The sequence below is a fragment of the Caenorhabditis remanei genome, chromosome X (assembly GCF_010183535.1).
Source record: "Caenorhabditis remanei strain PX506 chromosome X, whole genome shotgun sequence".
Taxonomy (NCBI): Eukaryota; Metazoa; Nematoda; class Chromadorea; order Rhabditida; family Rhabditidae; genus Caenorhabditis; species Caenorhabditis remanei.
Window position 1 is genome coordinate 881,361 of NC_071333.1, and position 16,123 is coordinate 897,483.

At 38.4% G+C, this 16,123-nt stretch overlaps 4 protein-coding genes across 4 annotated transcripts; 2 read left to right on the top strand and 2 right to left on the bottom strand.

Annotated features, from left to right (window-relative positions):
- Positions 1 to 54: 54 nt before the first annotated feature.
- On the bottom strand, positions 55 to 4,832 carry GCK72_022236 (uncharacterized protein; the record flags this gene model as incomplete). Its single annotated transcript, XM_003106994.2, has 6 exons — positions 55 to 187; positions 265 to 441; positions 867 to 1,223; positions 1,276 to 1,499; positions 2,386 to 2,502; positions 4,650 to 4,832. 6 exons carry the CDS (start codon positions 4,830 to 4,832, stop codon positions 55 to 57), a joined length of 1,191 nt encoding a protein of 396 aa, XP_003107042.2.
- On the top strand, positions 3,475 to 6,457 carry GCK72_022237 (uncharacterized protein; the record flags this gene model as incomplete). The annotated part of the gene is made up of 10 exons (XM_003106940.2): positions 3,475 to 3,506; positions 3,568 to 3,659; positions 3,959 to 4,242; positions 4,301 to 4,401; positions 4,452 to 4,596; positions 4,641 to 4,798; positions 4,873 to 5,016; positions 5,264 to 5,417; positions 6,208 to 6,287; positions 6,340 to 6,457. The coding sequence occupies 10 exons, from the start codon at positions 3,475 to 3,477 to the stop codon at positions 6,455 to 6,457; spliced, it is 1,308 nt and encodes a 435-aa protein (XP_003106988.2).
- Positions 6,458 to 6,923: 466 nt separating this feature from the next.
- GCK72_022238 (uncharacterized protein) lies at positions 6,924 to 10,735 on the top strand (the record flags this gene model as incomplete). Its single annotated transcript, XM_053734722.1, has 15 exons — positions 6,924 to 6,958; positions 7,008 to 7,086; positions 7,135 to 7,240; positions 7,369 to 7,481; positions 7,527 to 7,808; positions 8,001 to 8,188; positions 8,233 to 8,335; positions 8,386 to 8,631; positions 9,238 to 9,393; positions 9,578 to 9,722; positions 9,770 to 9,921; positions 9,970 to 10,142; positions 10,193 to 10,316; positions 10,365 to 10,474; positions 10,525 to 10,735. The coding sequence occupies 15 exons, from the start codon at positions 6,924 to 6,926 to the stop codon at positions 10,733 to 10,735; spliced, it is 2,223 nt and encodes a 740-aa protein (XP_053578288.1).
- Positions 10,736 to 10,928: 193 nt separating this feature from the next.
- GCK72_022239 (uncharacterized protein) lies at positions 10,929 to 13,300 on the bottom strand (the record flags this gene model as incomplete). The annotated part of the gene is made up of 6 exons (XM_003106847.2): positions 10,929 to 11,030; positions 12,169 to 12,335; positions 12,378 to 12,456; positions 12,504 to 12,593; positions 13,119 to 13,192; positions 13,237 to 13,300. The coding sequence occupies 6 exons, from the start codon at positions 13,298 to 13,300 to the stop codon at positions 10,929 to 10,931; spliced, it is 576 nt and encodes a 191-aa protein (XP_003106895.1).
- Positions 13,301 to 16,123: the final 2,823 nt, after the last annotated feature.

Here is a 16,123-nt window from a genome sequence, read left to right on the forward strand (position 1 = left end):
ACAACAAAAAAAGTTAAAAGCGATTACAAAAAAAGAAACGAGAACAATGAGATTCTATTGCAACTTGAGGTTGATCCGATTCATGATAGCGTGCATTTTCTGTGGACCTTCCAGAGGCCAGTTCCATTTGTTCACCAATTTCCCGTCAGCAACATCCGCCTCAAACCAGTAGCACAGCCAGAACCACCTGAAATTATTAATTTTTATACTTCCCCACATAATTGTATTAAAACTTCAATTTTGAAAATCAAATAAAACACAAACCAAAGTCTACTCAGCGGCGCCTGGGGTCTGTCCTCCTTTTTCATTTCAAAAATTTGGTGATAAGACCAGAAAACGTGACTTGTCAACCAGTATGCAATCAGCACGTCCATTGTGTAGTGGCCGCCTGACACGACGAGAGCTGCGATTCCGAGGAAAGTGATAGGTGCGGCAATGTATCTGAAAATTTAATTATGAAGAAAGTTGGTTGAATGTCGGGAAACAAGATAAGACATTTTTCAGTGTTTCGGAGATATGAAAAATGTGTACTCCTAATGGTTTGTGTCTGGGTTCTTGTCATTGTACTGATTGTTTTGGTTGTTGTATTTGGTAATTTAGTCAGTGTACTTGGTGACATGGTCATTGTAAAAGGTGATTCGGTCATTGTACTGAATGACTTAGACAGTGTATAGACACATTTTGTTATTGTATTGAATAATTTGGTAGATGTAGTTCGTATTTACGTTCACCCGATTTCAAACTCTCCCATTATTTGCAAAAAAATGAACTGAGTAATGCTTGGGTTACTGTGGATACACTAATTATGTAATATCCCGGCTAGCAAATACTGATAACCCTATTTGCACGTCTCAATCATATCTCACCTAAGAAGGACAAGTCCTCTTGGAGTGTACTGCAACTGGACAAAGTACATGATAGTAAGCACAACGGTATGTCCACTGAACATGAGATCGCCACATAGAATCTTGTCTTGTCCAGAAGTGAGACCCAGGGTGATAACGTAGGTAAGAAAACGAGTCGCAATCTCCATCCCATACATTGCAGTCCTATTCACTTGCGGTTGACATATTTCGTCCCTGTTGTGAAACGAAGGAGGAAGGAAAGTCACGCCAAGAATCACAGCGCGAAGTCCGTACATAATGGCTCCCAGGAGGAATGTGCGGCGGAGAACAATCCAACGTTGGTGGTGAAGAAAGATGATGGTGAATGCAACGACGGAGCTGTAATACATACATATTCAAGTTTTTCTTGTCGGGGGCGTATTTGGTTTACCTGACAGTGGAAAGTACATCTCCAACACTCCAAGCCCATCTTTGTTGTGGAATTATCATAAAAGTGAGATCAGGGAGTGGTTGTCGGGGAACGACGTCATGGATTACTGTGAGCAAAAAGAAATTGAGGAATGCGGAGAGCATGAGACACAGAAATGCAGTCAATGTCTTGAATCCTTCGGAATTCCCATGATGAACACTGTGGAATGTGTCTTCGAGAGTGAACTGCAATATTAGAAATTATGAATTAATATTGAAACCGTAGAAAACAATGAAAGTAAACGAAACTGTTAAGATTCGGTTATATTTCAAAGATTTTTGTTAGTGCCGCCTAGATTTCGAGGCGTTCTAAATCTTCAAAAATTAATCTCTAGGTCAGTCCACTACAGAATGTATACTAACTTCGTTATTCCGACCCATCATAATGGTCATCAAAATGGTCAGTGTTTTTCTTTTCTAACAAAGACCAAAAACTGTCAGTGCAACGTCACTGAACTCACTGCACCAACTTGTTCCCTGCAATGCAATCAAAGAAAAAGGAGGGAAAGCAGCCGTCGCTGCTGTGTAATTTCATTTTGACATTCGGTTTCTGTATCAAATGATCAATTTGATGTGTTTCAATTTCCTTTTCATCAAATACACAAGTTTGTGCTAATTATGTTGATTGCGGGGGTGTCTACTTTGTTCTGACTAACGAAATCTATACCAAATATCTATTTTCATTTTCCCTTGCAAAATCTGTCATGCGGAATCAGAATTGTGCTCTCTGATTCATCCTACGTGTGAAAGTTTCTAAAAGTCACATGCCGTCATGGCTTTTCACCTGTTACATGGTATTTTGCATTTGAATGACGCCTTTTCATTCAACTATGAATATTTGACAACAAAATGTATTATGTTTATAAACTTAATTCCTCTGAATTGTAATAACTCGTATTTCTCGCAAAAATCTTTTTCTTTCGAGTTGGAAAATATTACTTTTTGGAGAGTTCTCATGTTTTACTGCCTATAAACTGTTGAAAACCTGGCCACAACTGTTTTTGAACCGTCATTTTCCTATTCAAAACCTTGATCTGTTTCCATTTCATTCCATTTTTCTGTATTTACTGACCTCTTTTCTAATCGGTGTCGGTTCTGGATCAATTGGGTCTATGCTAATCACTACTCCATTGCTAACACACGGATCTCGTGACTGAAGTACATCTGTGAATTCCGAACTGTTTGTCATCTGAAAAGAAAGTTTGTGTCATGTTACTAGCGATAGCAGAGTGAAAAAAAACGGAGACAACAAAGCAAAAAGCATTGATAAAAAGTTTATTTGATTAGCCGTTTGAAAATGCCACAAAATTATGGCGTTGTGGAAAATTAGAGGGTTTTTCTAATTTTTTGTTCACTTCTCTGTTCGAAAAGTTATATAATTAAATAAAAAACGAACAAAACGCGTTTGCCGACAAGCGAATAAATTTTCTGCGCGAGATGTCACATTTTTTCGCGTCAAAAAATCAATTCTTCACAAAAGAGAATCTCAGCCGCTTATCACACCATGAATACGTGCTAATTCCCCGCTCGGATTTGCGAAAAACTGGAAATTGAAAGGGGGCTGGGCGCGTAAAAACAAAAAAAGTAAAGTTAATAAGTTGTTTTTCGTTCGGGTTCGCGTTTTTTTTCCGAACCGGGAAGCAAGACAAGACAATTGTGACATAGACACACAATAAGATGGCGGAGAAGACAAGGTTTATGGGTGCATTGGCGGGCTCGCCCTCCTCCGACGGGAAGACGTACGCAATCCGTCGTCATTTGTGGTGCAACTGCGTACGCTCCCTCTCTCACCACCCTCTCATCATTTGTTTTCAAATGAGAGGACTCCGGGTCGAATATACATGCTAATTATCGGTTTTTTTCGCTGTCTCCCCGTCTAGTTTTGTGTTGAGTAATGTCGGTCGCCGCGCTCTCCTATCAACTTTCGTATTTTAATTATTATAATTAGAGAAATTGCACATTCCGCTATTTTCCCTCGCCCTGGTAGCTATCGACTTTTTCACCGTGAGGAGGTATTATTTTATTTCATTCTTTCCGTCGCATGTTTTATTCAAATAATACGTTCACAATATGCCTCTTTGACACTCTTTTCCTCGCTCATGTTTCCATTTTTCTATTTTCAACCTGCCAGTTTTCAGACCGAGCGCTGTGGTAGTCGACGATGGTAGATGAGGACAAAAAATCGGGCACAAGGTGAGTAAAATAAGCTATTCTTTATTTCTAGTAACTCTAAACCTAACATTTGGTATTTCAGAGTGTTCAAAAAGACAAGTCCAAATGGAAAAATAACCACATATCTCGGAAAAAGAGACTTCATCGACCGCGGTGACTATGTCGACCTGATAGGTAAGTGATGGCTTATATAGGGGCTCTCGGCCCTATAAAACTTTTTTAATACGAGGTTTTGGTCAGTTTATTGGGTGATTTGCATGTTAGAAGTGTTTTTGAGATTGAATATCTGAAAAAAGAAGCAATTATGTTGTTTTGCTTCATTCTTCAGAGTTTTCTAGTTTCCGCTTGTGAGCTAATCAAGTTTTTCGTATCAGTCTTTTTCCTTGTGACCATACTCCAGTACCCCTAGCCCACGCTTGTCTCCCAGACAACATCTCGTGGTTTTCCCACCGGAAAATTCGTATAATTTCCAGATGGAATGGTTCTGATCGATGAAGAATACATAAAGGAAAACAAAAAAGTGACGGCGCATCTCCTGGCTGCTTTCCGATACGGAAGAGAAGACCTTGACGTGCTCGGACTGACGTTCCGCAAGGATTTGATCTCAGAAACATTTCAAGTATATCCACAGACAGAAAAAGCGATTGCAAGACCATTATCAAGATTGCAAGAACGATTGAAAAGGAAACTTGGATCAAATGCATTCCCATTTTGGTTCGAAGTATCGCCTAAAAGTGCAAGTAGTGTTACTCTTCAGGTGAGTTTCACAAAAATTCAATCGGAATCTGCGAAAACACCATAATTGCGTCTTTCAGCCAGCCCCGGGAGACACTGGCAAACCATGTGGAGTGGATTATGAGTTGAAAACGTTTGTGGCAGTGACTGATGGAAGCAGTAGCGAGAAACCGAAGAAAAAGTGGGTGAACGTTATAAAGAAATTCCCTCCGGAAATTGGTCCATTTTCAGCGCTCTCAGCAACACCGTCCGCCTTGCCATCAGAAAGTTGACTTACGCTCCATTTGAATCTCGCCCTCAACCGATGGTTGACGTCTCCAAGTATTTTATGATGTCCTCTGGACTTTTGCATATGGAAGTGTCATTGGATAAAGAGGTGAGTTGTTATTTTTTGATTTCTCATATCCAAGTCATTTTCAGATGTACTACCATGGTGAATCCATTGCTGTTAATGTGCATATCCAGAACAACAGCAACAAAACTGTCAAGAAACTCAAAATCTGCATCATCCAAGTCGCTGATATTTGTCTGTTCACTACTGCATCTTACTCTTGTGAAGTTGCTCGGATTGAAAGCAAGTGAGTAATGCCTCAAGTACCCACTCCTTTTCATATTAGTCAACCTTCACTAAATTTTTCCTCTTTTTTTTCAGCGAAGGCTTCCCAGTGGGTCCGGGCGCGACACTTTCGAAGGTTTTTGCCGTGTGTCCTCTTCTGAGTAATAACAAGGACAAGCGAGGACTTGCACTGGACGGGCAACTCAAGCATGAGGACACTAATTTAGCTTCAAGCACAATGTGAGTAGAAAAGAGAGTCGATAAGAGGAAAGAAGAAGAGGAAATAGATGAGCGCCGCGTTGTGGGGGAAAAACGGGAAAAGGAGAAGGAAATAAACTTCCGTGTCTCCCTTGAAAGGTTCAATTCCTTCCCCTTTTTCCCCATCAACGACAAACTTATTTCTGCAACTCGATGCCCCCCGTGTCTTCTCCTCCAACTCTCATTCAGCACTCATCATGAAATGAGATCGAGAAATGTGTTATTGCAGATTGGATGCAAAAACTTCGAAAGAAAGTTTGGGAATCGTTGTCCAATACCGAGTTAAAGTGCGTGCTGTTTTGGGACCACTCAATGGAGAACTTTTCGCCGAATTGCCGTTTACCTTGACACACTCAAAGCCTCCAGAAAGCCCGGAAAGAACTGTTAGTAAAAATTGACATACAGAAAGTTGACAGGGATTAGTATCAACTCTCAATAGATTCGGCATCAGTCAAAAATTACGATTCTCGGCTGATGTCCGTATAAAGAAGTTCAAAAGAAGGATTAGCTGAGTTTGGCTAATCCCGCTGAGCTTATCTGTCCCGAATCTTTTGAATTGTTGAAAAATGAAAAAATCTAATCGGGAAGCGATGCTCCGAGACGACCCAAATATTTTTGACTCGGCAGGGGGTTTTCACTTCTCAAAAATGGTCATTCAGAACTGAAGGATAATAAAATTCCTGCTGCCTGTTTTAGAAATAATACAAAAATCACGTCAAAACTCTAAAAATCTATACGCTGGCTGGTTTACCAGCTATCTTTTAATTTTTCGCCTATCACATGCTACTCACCGCGGCAAGGACGTTAAGTAACGAGTGATACTGTAGATTAAAAGTGTTAAGAGTTGTATACTTTAAAAAACACAAAATTTGTGAACTTTGTAACCTGAAATGGTCGAGTGAAACATATCGAAACAAAAGCAAGAACTTATGATGAGGCGACTTCTATTTGAAAAAGATGTTACCAGCTTACAATCTACATACCGAAGAATTGGTGCAATTTTTGAGTTTGATAAAAGAAATTAGGCAGATCCTGTTAGTCTCGCCTGGTAAACCGAGATTTTCCCAAAAAATTCGAATTTTAAATTGAGAAATGGGATTTTAAGTCTCAATAATATTTGGTTAGGCTTAGAATACCTCAAAAACTCAAAACCTAATCCATATTCCATTTCAGGACCGCGGATTGCCATCAACCGAAGCAACAAACGGCTCAGAACCAGTCGACATTGATCTCATTCAGTTGCATGAAGAATTGTGAGTTTCTCATCCCCGTATCTGTCTAAATTCTAATTGCATTCCCTTTCAGAGAGCTACGGGACGACGACGATCTTATATTCGAAGATTTCGCCCGAATGCGTCTCCACGGAAACGATAGTGAAGACCAGCCATCGCCAAGCGCCAATTTGCCGCCAAGTCTCCTATGAATCTTGTATAAATTATCAAAATGTTCATTTTCTGTCATTTCTTTTTTCCCCCACACTCCTTTTTTTCTCGTCCCCTTACTTTGTAAATGTCCTCTTTCCTGTCATTCTTCTCATCTCTCGCTGTGCTTCAAAAAGTGTTCATTTTCCATTAATTTCTCACTCGTATAAAAATATTTTGCAACAATTCTTCCTCTTTGTTCTTTTCCTCGCCATAAATCGATAAGATTATGTTTATGAATGCATGGCCCCCCGCACACAATGTCTTGGAGAGGAGCGATTAGATAGCATCTGGGACCCCTTTTGGCCCGCGTGGATGACCTCGTCCGCTCGATGAGTGCGCGCACTACAACACTCCAAAATTCCGGACTGCCTATTGTTTAGAACTCTGCCGTCTCTCTAAACACACACATTCTCGTCAAAACAACGTTGTATTTATTATTTTTTCTACTTAAATTCTACTTAAATTATGTTGAACAGTTTATTTTTTGTAAATACTAGTGGGTAAGTGATTTCAATTTTAAGATTTTGAACGAATTTTCTTCTTTTTCAGTGATGTATTACTTGAAAAACATTGGAAATCGGTTATTCATCGGTCCATTTGCGATTATTTTTTCGATATTCAAAAAAAGGTAAGTAATGAGAATACGCGGCGACTAAACATGTATTACTTTTCACAGAGTCACCAACCCGAAGATGTGCCGCCGATAATTTCAACTCCTCATCACTACCTGATAAATGTTTATCAGAATAACTTGTACCTTGTAGCAGTGATAACTGTTGAAAGTAAGCTCTTAAATTTGACATAGATCACTGTACTCAACCTGAAAAATGCTATAGCAACTGTTAATGTTGGGATTTACTCGGTTCACTGGTGTTTTTCGTGAAGAAAGTTTCAAATTCCCCTCTTTCAGCTCCTCCATTGATGGTGATTGAGTTTCTGCATCGTGTCATTACAACATTTGCCCAATACTTTGACGAATTCTCCGACTCCTCCATCAAAGAGAATTGTGTGATGGTATTTGAGGTTTGTCCTCCATTTCCAGGTACATGGTAAACACTTCTATTCCAGCTTCTCGACGAAATGCTTGACAATGGATTCCCATTAGTGACCGAGATGAATATTCTTCAAGACTTGATCAAACCGCCCAACTTCCTTCGAAATATTGCAAATCAAGTGACTGGCAGGACAAACCTTTCGGAAACACTGCCCACCGGGCAACTATCGAATATTCCATGGAGACGTCAAGGAGTGAAATACACGAATAATGAAGCATACTTTGATGTGATTGAAGAGATTGATGTGATTGTGGACAAACAGGGATCGACGGTTTTCGCAGAGATTCAGGGATATGTAAGTATCGATGTGAACCCAGAAATTTAAAAATAGGATGACTCTAACATGAAAAAAATCTTGTTGAGAAGAATAGGCGGTGCGAGCTTACCGCCGATGTATAGCGGTTACTCCGGAAATTAACCTGCTACATTGTTTTCCAGTTTTCTACTAATAAACAACAATTCCAACCTACAAATAATATGATTATAGGTTGATGTATGCTGCAAGCTCTCTGGTATGCCGGATCTCACAATGACACTCATCAACCCACGCCTTCTTGACGATGTTTCATTCCATCCATGTGTTCGATACAAGCGTTGGGAGAATGAGAAGGTTTTGTCGTTCGTCCCTCCAGATGGCAACTTCCGTCTGCTTTCCTACCACATCGCTGCTCAAAAGTAAGTTGACATTGAAAATATATCCTAACTCTCTGTTATTTCAGCATGGTCGCTATTCCAATCTACGTCCGACAAGTCATCTCTCTGAAGCCAAACGCTGGAAAGTTAGATCTCACCGTTGGACCAAAGTTGAGCATGGGCAAAGTGGTATGTACCTGACCAATCATCCAAATATGAGCAGAGTCATTATTTTTCAGCTCGAAGACGTGGTTCTGGAGATCACCATGCCAAAATGTGTACAAAACTGTAATTTGGTGGCAAGTCATGGTAAGATTGCGTTCGATCCGACGACTAAGTTGATGCAATGGACGATTGGAAAGATTGAAGTTGGAAAGCCATCGACATTAAAAGGGTCTATTGCTGTCAGCGGAACAGTTGTGCCAGAGAGCCCGTCGATCTCGTTAAAATTCAAAATCAACCAGTTGGTACTTTCTGGATTGAAGGTATGACTAAATTTGTCGGAAATAGACAAATTTTGGCTGAGATACTGGTTCAAACCATCTGTAAACCTTCTAAGTAAATTGCAAAGCCTAGCGGTCTGGGATAACTCTTTACGGTGCCACTTTTCTAAAATTTCTAGTTTACGACCGCTGCAACAACGAAACAAACAAAATGTTCACATTTCAGGTCAACCGGCTCGACATGTATGGCGAGAAGTATAAGCCATTCAAGGGTGTGAAGTATATAACAAAAGCGGGTAAATTCACAATTCGCACTTAAGCATTCCACTGTTTCAATATGGTCTCAACGCAAAAGTTTCAAGGATACTACACAAAGGAACCTCAATGATGCTTCTCTTAATCTATTGCATTTTATCTGTATCTTAGAGATTAATTTTAAATAAGTATAAACTGGCATTACTTTCCTTATTACCGGCTTCACTTAATTGTTCCTTTGGTTTTTTACCAGTATTAACTTCTTTCTAATTCTTCTCGCTCTACTAATTGGATTAAATATCCCCTTGCAGATCGGGTGAAGAACATCTGGGGAATCAGAAACCAAAAATGAAGCTGCTATTAATTCAAGCAGTATGTATTATTATGACGCAGGCACAAGCCACCGGAAAGGAGCTCATTGAAACACTGAAATTCAAACCGGATTTGATCACCAAAGCGTCAATTATTAGAGAACATGAGGAGCTTAACGACAATTTCCATCAACCAAATAACAGAGAGGGACTCACTCAATTGGCTTATATCACACCGGTTGGTTAGAGGATTTGCAGTATTTAAGAGTGTCGAAAGGGGGTTTTACACTGACCAAGTGCAGTTTCACCAACAAAAACTAATCATGGTTGCAATTTTTGGCACACATGATGATTGAAAACCAATTCCAATAACATTTTATCTCGGAAACACCTCAGAAACCACCAAAAATTATATATTCCAGTGGAATAATAAAGGATACTCATTGGCTGAGAAGACCGCTCACAAACTCACTCATGTCTCCCCAGTATGGTTTCAAGCCAAGGCATCAAAGGTCGATGGAAAACTCATTACCTGTAAAATTGAGGGATCTCATGATATCGATCGAGGTAGCTCCAAAAATAGCGAATACCACATTCAAAACGAATAATTGCAGACTGGCTGGAGAGACTTCGGGAGAAAAATGAAAAAATCAAGATTGTTCCGAGAATCCTTTTTGATGGATGGAGTGCCGACGACATGAAGGACCTTCTGATGAATTCGCAGCTCTCGAGAAGTTGCTTTGTGGATATCGCCAATTTTTACAGCGTGAGTAACATTTTCCACATAATTTTTATTTATTTTATGACATTGCAGAGAAACCAATTCGAAGGTGCCATCGTGGAAATCTACATGCAAGCCTTAATTTCCGTCCAATCTCTTCAAATTAAAGAATTTGTCATTGAAAGTATGCAAGACTTGTCGAAACAGTTCAAAAAGTTGCACATGGAACTGATCCTCACCGTTCCAGCACCGCTAGAGTGGAATAAGTGAGTTTTCGAGGAACTGCAAGCGGATAAACAAAAACTGCTTTTTTCAGTCAGCCAAACAACTTGGTTACACCGGACGAGTTCAAAAAACTCACAGAAGTCTCCGACTTTGTGCAGATAATGACTTATGACTACCATGGTAATAAGCCAGCTGGTGTGGCCCCATATGACTGGGTGAGTAGCATATTATTTGCAAAACTTTTTTTTAAAATCATGTTTCAGTTCGAAAACTGCGTTTTCTACTTGGGAACTGGTCCGAAAACGCTTGCTGGTCTCAACTACTACGGGTACGAGTTTTCCAAAGGAAAAATGGAAGCCGTCACCTCCGATAGGTAAACGAAAAAAATTCTCTGCAAACCATTATCACAAATCACCATTCCAGATATCTCAAGGTACTCAAATCTGACCAGACCACACTCTCATTTGACGAGACATCAATGGAGCATAAGTTGAAAACCCCAACCTCCGTGATTTACTACCCAACGCTGACTTCTCTCGAGCTCCGCATCAATATGGCCCATCGCTACGAAATGGGAATCGCTATCTGGGACTATGGGCAGGGTCTTGACTACTTCTCAAACCTTTTGATTTAATTCGAATTTCTGTTCTAAAATTTGCCTTTTTGTCTATCGGTATGAAAGAATGCCGGGTTTATTTGTAAAAAGAAAAATTATCGTCTTGTGTTTTTTTTTCCATTTTGAGGAGCGAGAAAACATAAAATCTTTTGAATTCTGAATGATACATTTTGAGGAAGATGTGATATAAACAAACAATAGAAAAAAGAAATCAAGTGGAAAGACCCTCGTACAATGAGAGAGCGTGCACAATAGATGGATCTGCTTTGGCTCCCTCCTTGAATTCCTCCAATGTTAGTTGAGCGTCGTTATTCTGCAAAATTGCTTTTTAGAATGCAGCACGGAAGGGTGCAACGGAAGTGGGAAAGCTTAAAATAGGAATACTGAAAAGATCAGACATTGAGGGATGATAAAATTTTTAATTCCTATAACGGATGGTTTTCTATGTTTCTTTAGGATTACACCCCGTAATGTAATCTCAAATTGGAAACCTGAAGATTGTGCGATTTTACTACAAAAAGGGTGTTGTTTCTGAAATTTTTAAATTTTTAAATAATCTTGAAGTTAAAGAAAAAAATTCAATAAATCTATCAAAAGGTTGATTTGACCATTTGAGCAATTTTTAAACATGACTGCAGAATTAGTAGTACGACAATCCCATTTTGTAGATTCATCGTTTCAAGCAACATATTCTTTTAAAAGTCATTCTGAATAACGTTTCTACTTGCATTGACACCATATCCATTTTTTTCAAAGAAGGGAAGGTCATAGAGTCAGTTAGTAGATATGGGACGTGACCTATACCGTTGGAAAGCTGAGAAGACGCTGGTTTCAAATTTCTATTCAGTTTTTGCCTTGGACACCTGGTATTTGAAAAAAAATAAGGTCAAAGTCCGGGAGAAAGTAAGTTATTACCTTGTTACGCCCGAAAATTCAAAAAAAAAACATTTCAAACATTTTCCCGTCTCAGATAGGAAAAATTTCGTTATTTTTACTAACTTTGACCTTGTTTTTGTCGAATTTGGAATCAGCAATTTTCCAGGTTTCCAACGATATAGCCCACAATCCATAACTCTAAACTGGCTCCATGAACTTCCCCAGTAAGCTTATGCGGAGTTCAAGATATGTGATATCACGGAATCAACATTCAAACACGCATGCAAATTTCAAAATTGAGTTTTTGTCTTGAATTCGTGTGTCCAGTTTGCTCGGTTTGCAAAATAAAACTGAAAAAAAATAAAGCCAGAAAGTTTTTTGCAATGAGTCAATTAAAATATACGCAGATTTGTTTTTAAGGCCCTAAGTTAGTCCAGCTTAGTTTTTTCCCAAAACAACTAAAAGCGTGCTGATTGAAGTTCAAAAGCTATCCAAGCACCTTCTGACATCTAAAACGGGAACTACAAACTCTTTGGAACTCAATAAACTCCCGATACATAAACCCTCCAATCTACCTTGTCCATCATTCTGAAGATTCGATCAACTCTTTTCTCTGGTGTGTTCTCCTCCTCAGGAAGCTGTACACTGCTTCCGACCATCTTGTAGATTGAGTCAACGATTGACAACATCTCGTTTCTGGTAATAAACCCATCTTGGTCCAAATCGTATAGTTTGAAGGCCCCTGAACAAAAAAATGGTTTAAATATGAAGTGACAGCGCTCACAGTGCAATTTCTCGTCTAGGTTGCCACGTGACGTGATGGAGAGAGCTCGAATGAACTCATGAAATTCTATAGCGCCGTCCTGGAAAATTAGATTGGAAGAGATGAATTTCAGATTGAGAATCTTACTTTATTCTCATCAAACACTTTGAAAACGAAAGATGCAAAATCTGATGGGTCACCTTGTGGGAAGAATTGCTTGTATATTTTTTGGAAGCCCTGTAAAAATGAAGAAGTTAACTTGAAATTTGATAAATTCCAGTTGTTAATTTCACAATGTTAAACGTTCTATGTTTTGTTCCATTGATCAGAGTATCTCACTTTTCAGGTACAAAACGGATCCACATAATACTTTATAGCAATATTCAATGCAACGTCATTTTCACTTTTTCAACAATCCACGAAATTGTAGATCACTCTTTGTCCAGAATTTCTCAATAATCTCACGGAATACATATGTGTAGACGGAACGAAATTCTTTATTTTCCCGCTCCTAACAAGTAGAACTAATAGGATAAGTTCTACTCATTCCCACGGTTCCTCCAAAAGTACATGCCTTAGGCAAACGTCATTTCCCTCACGTTTTCAATAAAGAGAAAAGTTTCTGAGAAAGTGTGTGGATTATGGAATAATTGAAATTGGTATGGTGAGAAAATGATATAATGTTATAATAGTTGATGAAGTTCACTGGCAACAAAGTTTTCAAAATTTAATTCGAAAATTACGAGACAATAAACCACATACCGCTTCTGTGAGCATTCCATTTGGACAGTCACGTACAAATCCTTTGTACCATTGCTTGATCTCTTTTTCGGTAACTGAAAGTTCTTGTTACCTTGAGTTTATCAATATTTCAACATACAATATGTCTGCTCAGCCAGGTCTCGGATTTGAGATCCTTTCAATTTGCTGTTTCCTTTACCCATTCCGTCTTCTTGTCACAAGAATAGATCACCAGAAGTGGGGTGGCTTTGGAATTGGGGTGACAAGGCAACAATTAGATTAGAAACGCCAAAAACCAATACCCAGGAAAGAAGCTGAAAGATAAAAATTAACATCAGGACCATGTTTTTCTCTGAAGTACGAAAAAAATGTAGAGGAAACGATGTAGTCGGGGTGGAGGGCCGATAGGAAGGCGTTAATTGAATGAAAACATTATTCTGTTTCTTTCCTTTTTATTTATAGGCACAGGGCAGAGGCATGGAGAGTACAACAATTAGAAAGAGTGAATTTGGTTATTAGATTCTGGAAGTTCAGACCGGAAAGTTCATGGATTTGGCGAAAAAATTCAGTTAGTTAGTCATGATGACGCATTCCTAGATTTTATGTAGTTGACCTTATTGATAGTTTAATATAAAGCTAGAAAATTTCAATATCAGTTAAATAGAAATTCTGTGATTTTACCAATATAAAAAATTTAGTTTACTCACTAATCCATCAGTGACCACAACGCGCATAATCAGAAGAACCCACTCATAATGATATTTGTATTTGCAGAATTCAATATGATGTAGTTTGTGGAAACAAATTTCAATCATACTCGCTTTTTTCTAGTCTTTTCTATGACGTCTTTGATCAATTCGTCAGTGCGGAACATCAACGTAGACAACATTCTCAACTCTTGAATGGTCAGGGAGATCAGTTAGAAATCTGAAATCATAAGGCTTCTTGCAACACGTCAAGCACCACAACTGATGAAGTGTGTGATGGATTTTGAAAATGGTGTATACACTTGTCTGGACTAGTTTCACTAAACTCTAAACCTGATTATGTTCCAATTTCCAAAGTGCATCTCAACATGTACTTGACGGAACATGCTAGTGAAACGAAAAAGAGAAAACAAGTTCAGAAAAACATGAAGAGAAATAAAATGAGAATATGAAGTTGATGCAAGTTATCTCTTTCTGCCCTCTCTTTTCCTGAGCGATTTAAAACTCCTTTCTATGGCAAAGAGCACATTGACAGAGAGTGTAAACGTCAGCAATAAGCTCCAAGCGGATGCCCATCAGTTTATCCGCCAGAATAGTGGTTTGATGTGAGAGGCTGATAAAGAAGAAAAAGAAGAAAAACTAAAACCGAAGTGGAGGTGCTCTAGCAATGCAGAAAAGAAAATCCATGGATATATAGATAGAGAAAACGGAAAATGGAAAAATGTGAGAAAATAGAATAGAAGGAGAATAGAGAGTGTGGAAGGACGGGCCTCATAGCAACCCAATCACTGGCGTAACTAGGATTAGCGATATCGCTTCAAGGATTGACGAGGAAGAGAAAGGGAATGGAGAACTAAATCATGGTGCAGTACAAATTTGTCTGCTCTCTTGGACTCGGTCTCTATCCTATCTCTGTCTCCCATTTTTATGAATAACCGCAAAATGAGTGTGCCTTCAGAGATATCACACGCACACATATACTACCACCCTTGTGTTAGGAAACGGGTGGAAAAAAACGAAGAAGTTAAATTGGAGAGGCAACTTTTGATGGTGGGGGAAATGAAATGGAAAAGGGGAAAGTGGGGGTATTAAACTATTCAACTTTTAATGTCGCATATACCAAAATAGATATGTCTGACATGAAACAAAAATGAATGCACTTTCCCAACATGGTGTTGATTTTTTTTCTTATCAATGTCTGTAGTGTAACTAGAATTGGGGAAACCAAAGATATCAAGTTTCAAGCACTTTTCAATTTATTCTTATGTTAGAATATTCAACAAAATATACATGATTACTCACTGGAACTAAGAATGTGTAATTAACTACTACGGGAACACTATTAGCAAAAAATTAATGGGGTTATTCACCTCTGGAAAAAACGTTTTTTTCCGGACGTGAATAACCCCATAAGAGTTCATGAATTTTTATAACATCTTTTTTAGGATCACTCTAAAACCACCGCAGACTTGTTTCACCCTGGGAATTACACAGATATAGTATATTTGGTACTATGGAACATTAGATACCCTTTTCTGAAGTCTCTACTACGTTTGAAACCAAATTTAGTTAGTTGATCTAATTTTTTTATTTGGATTGAATACACTGACAGAAGACATAAAATAAAAATGTCTGGAAAACCGAAAAAAATGAACGATTCTTTAAGTAAGATGTTTCACATCAAATCAATAGTGATTTTTTGAGAAGCTTTACCAGTTCAAGATTATATCTTTTAAACGAGATTTTATCTAATTGGGAATGTTTCTTTTTTTCATCAAAAGGAGCAAACAGATCAAGTTTCCACTTAAAGAAATAATGATCCACACAACTTTCACAAAAGATTTCGGGGGATCATGTTTCCTCCAAATTGACATTGTCACTGACAAAAACGTTTCACAAATAACTGTTTGAGTCATTTTTAAAAGTCATTCTGAATAATGTGGTTGTCTTTAAGAAGGAAAACATCTCCAGCAGAAAACTATACAATTGAAAAAGAATAGAACGAGAAAAAAGAGCATAATAATGTTAACTGACTAATAATTCATCAAAGATTTTTCATTCTGAGCTTCTAAATGAGCTAACAGCACAATGAAAACTTGAAGAAGAGGCTTGAAAAGTATTGGAGCTGGAAGAAAACAAGAAAAACAAGAAAAACAAGAGAAACAACAATTTGAGTTGGTAGCTTAGATTTGCAAAAAGACAAGAAAAGGTTTAAAAGAAAAAAAGTTCAAAGGAAAAAAATACGAGTATTCCGTTGGCAAATGTATCCAAAACAGATTGAAAATGAGTCTACACTACTGAGACTACGAGCTGTTTTTC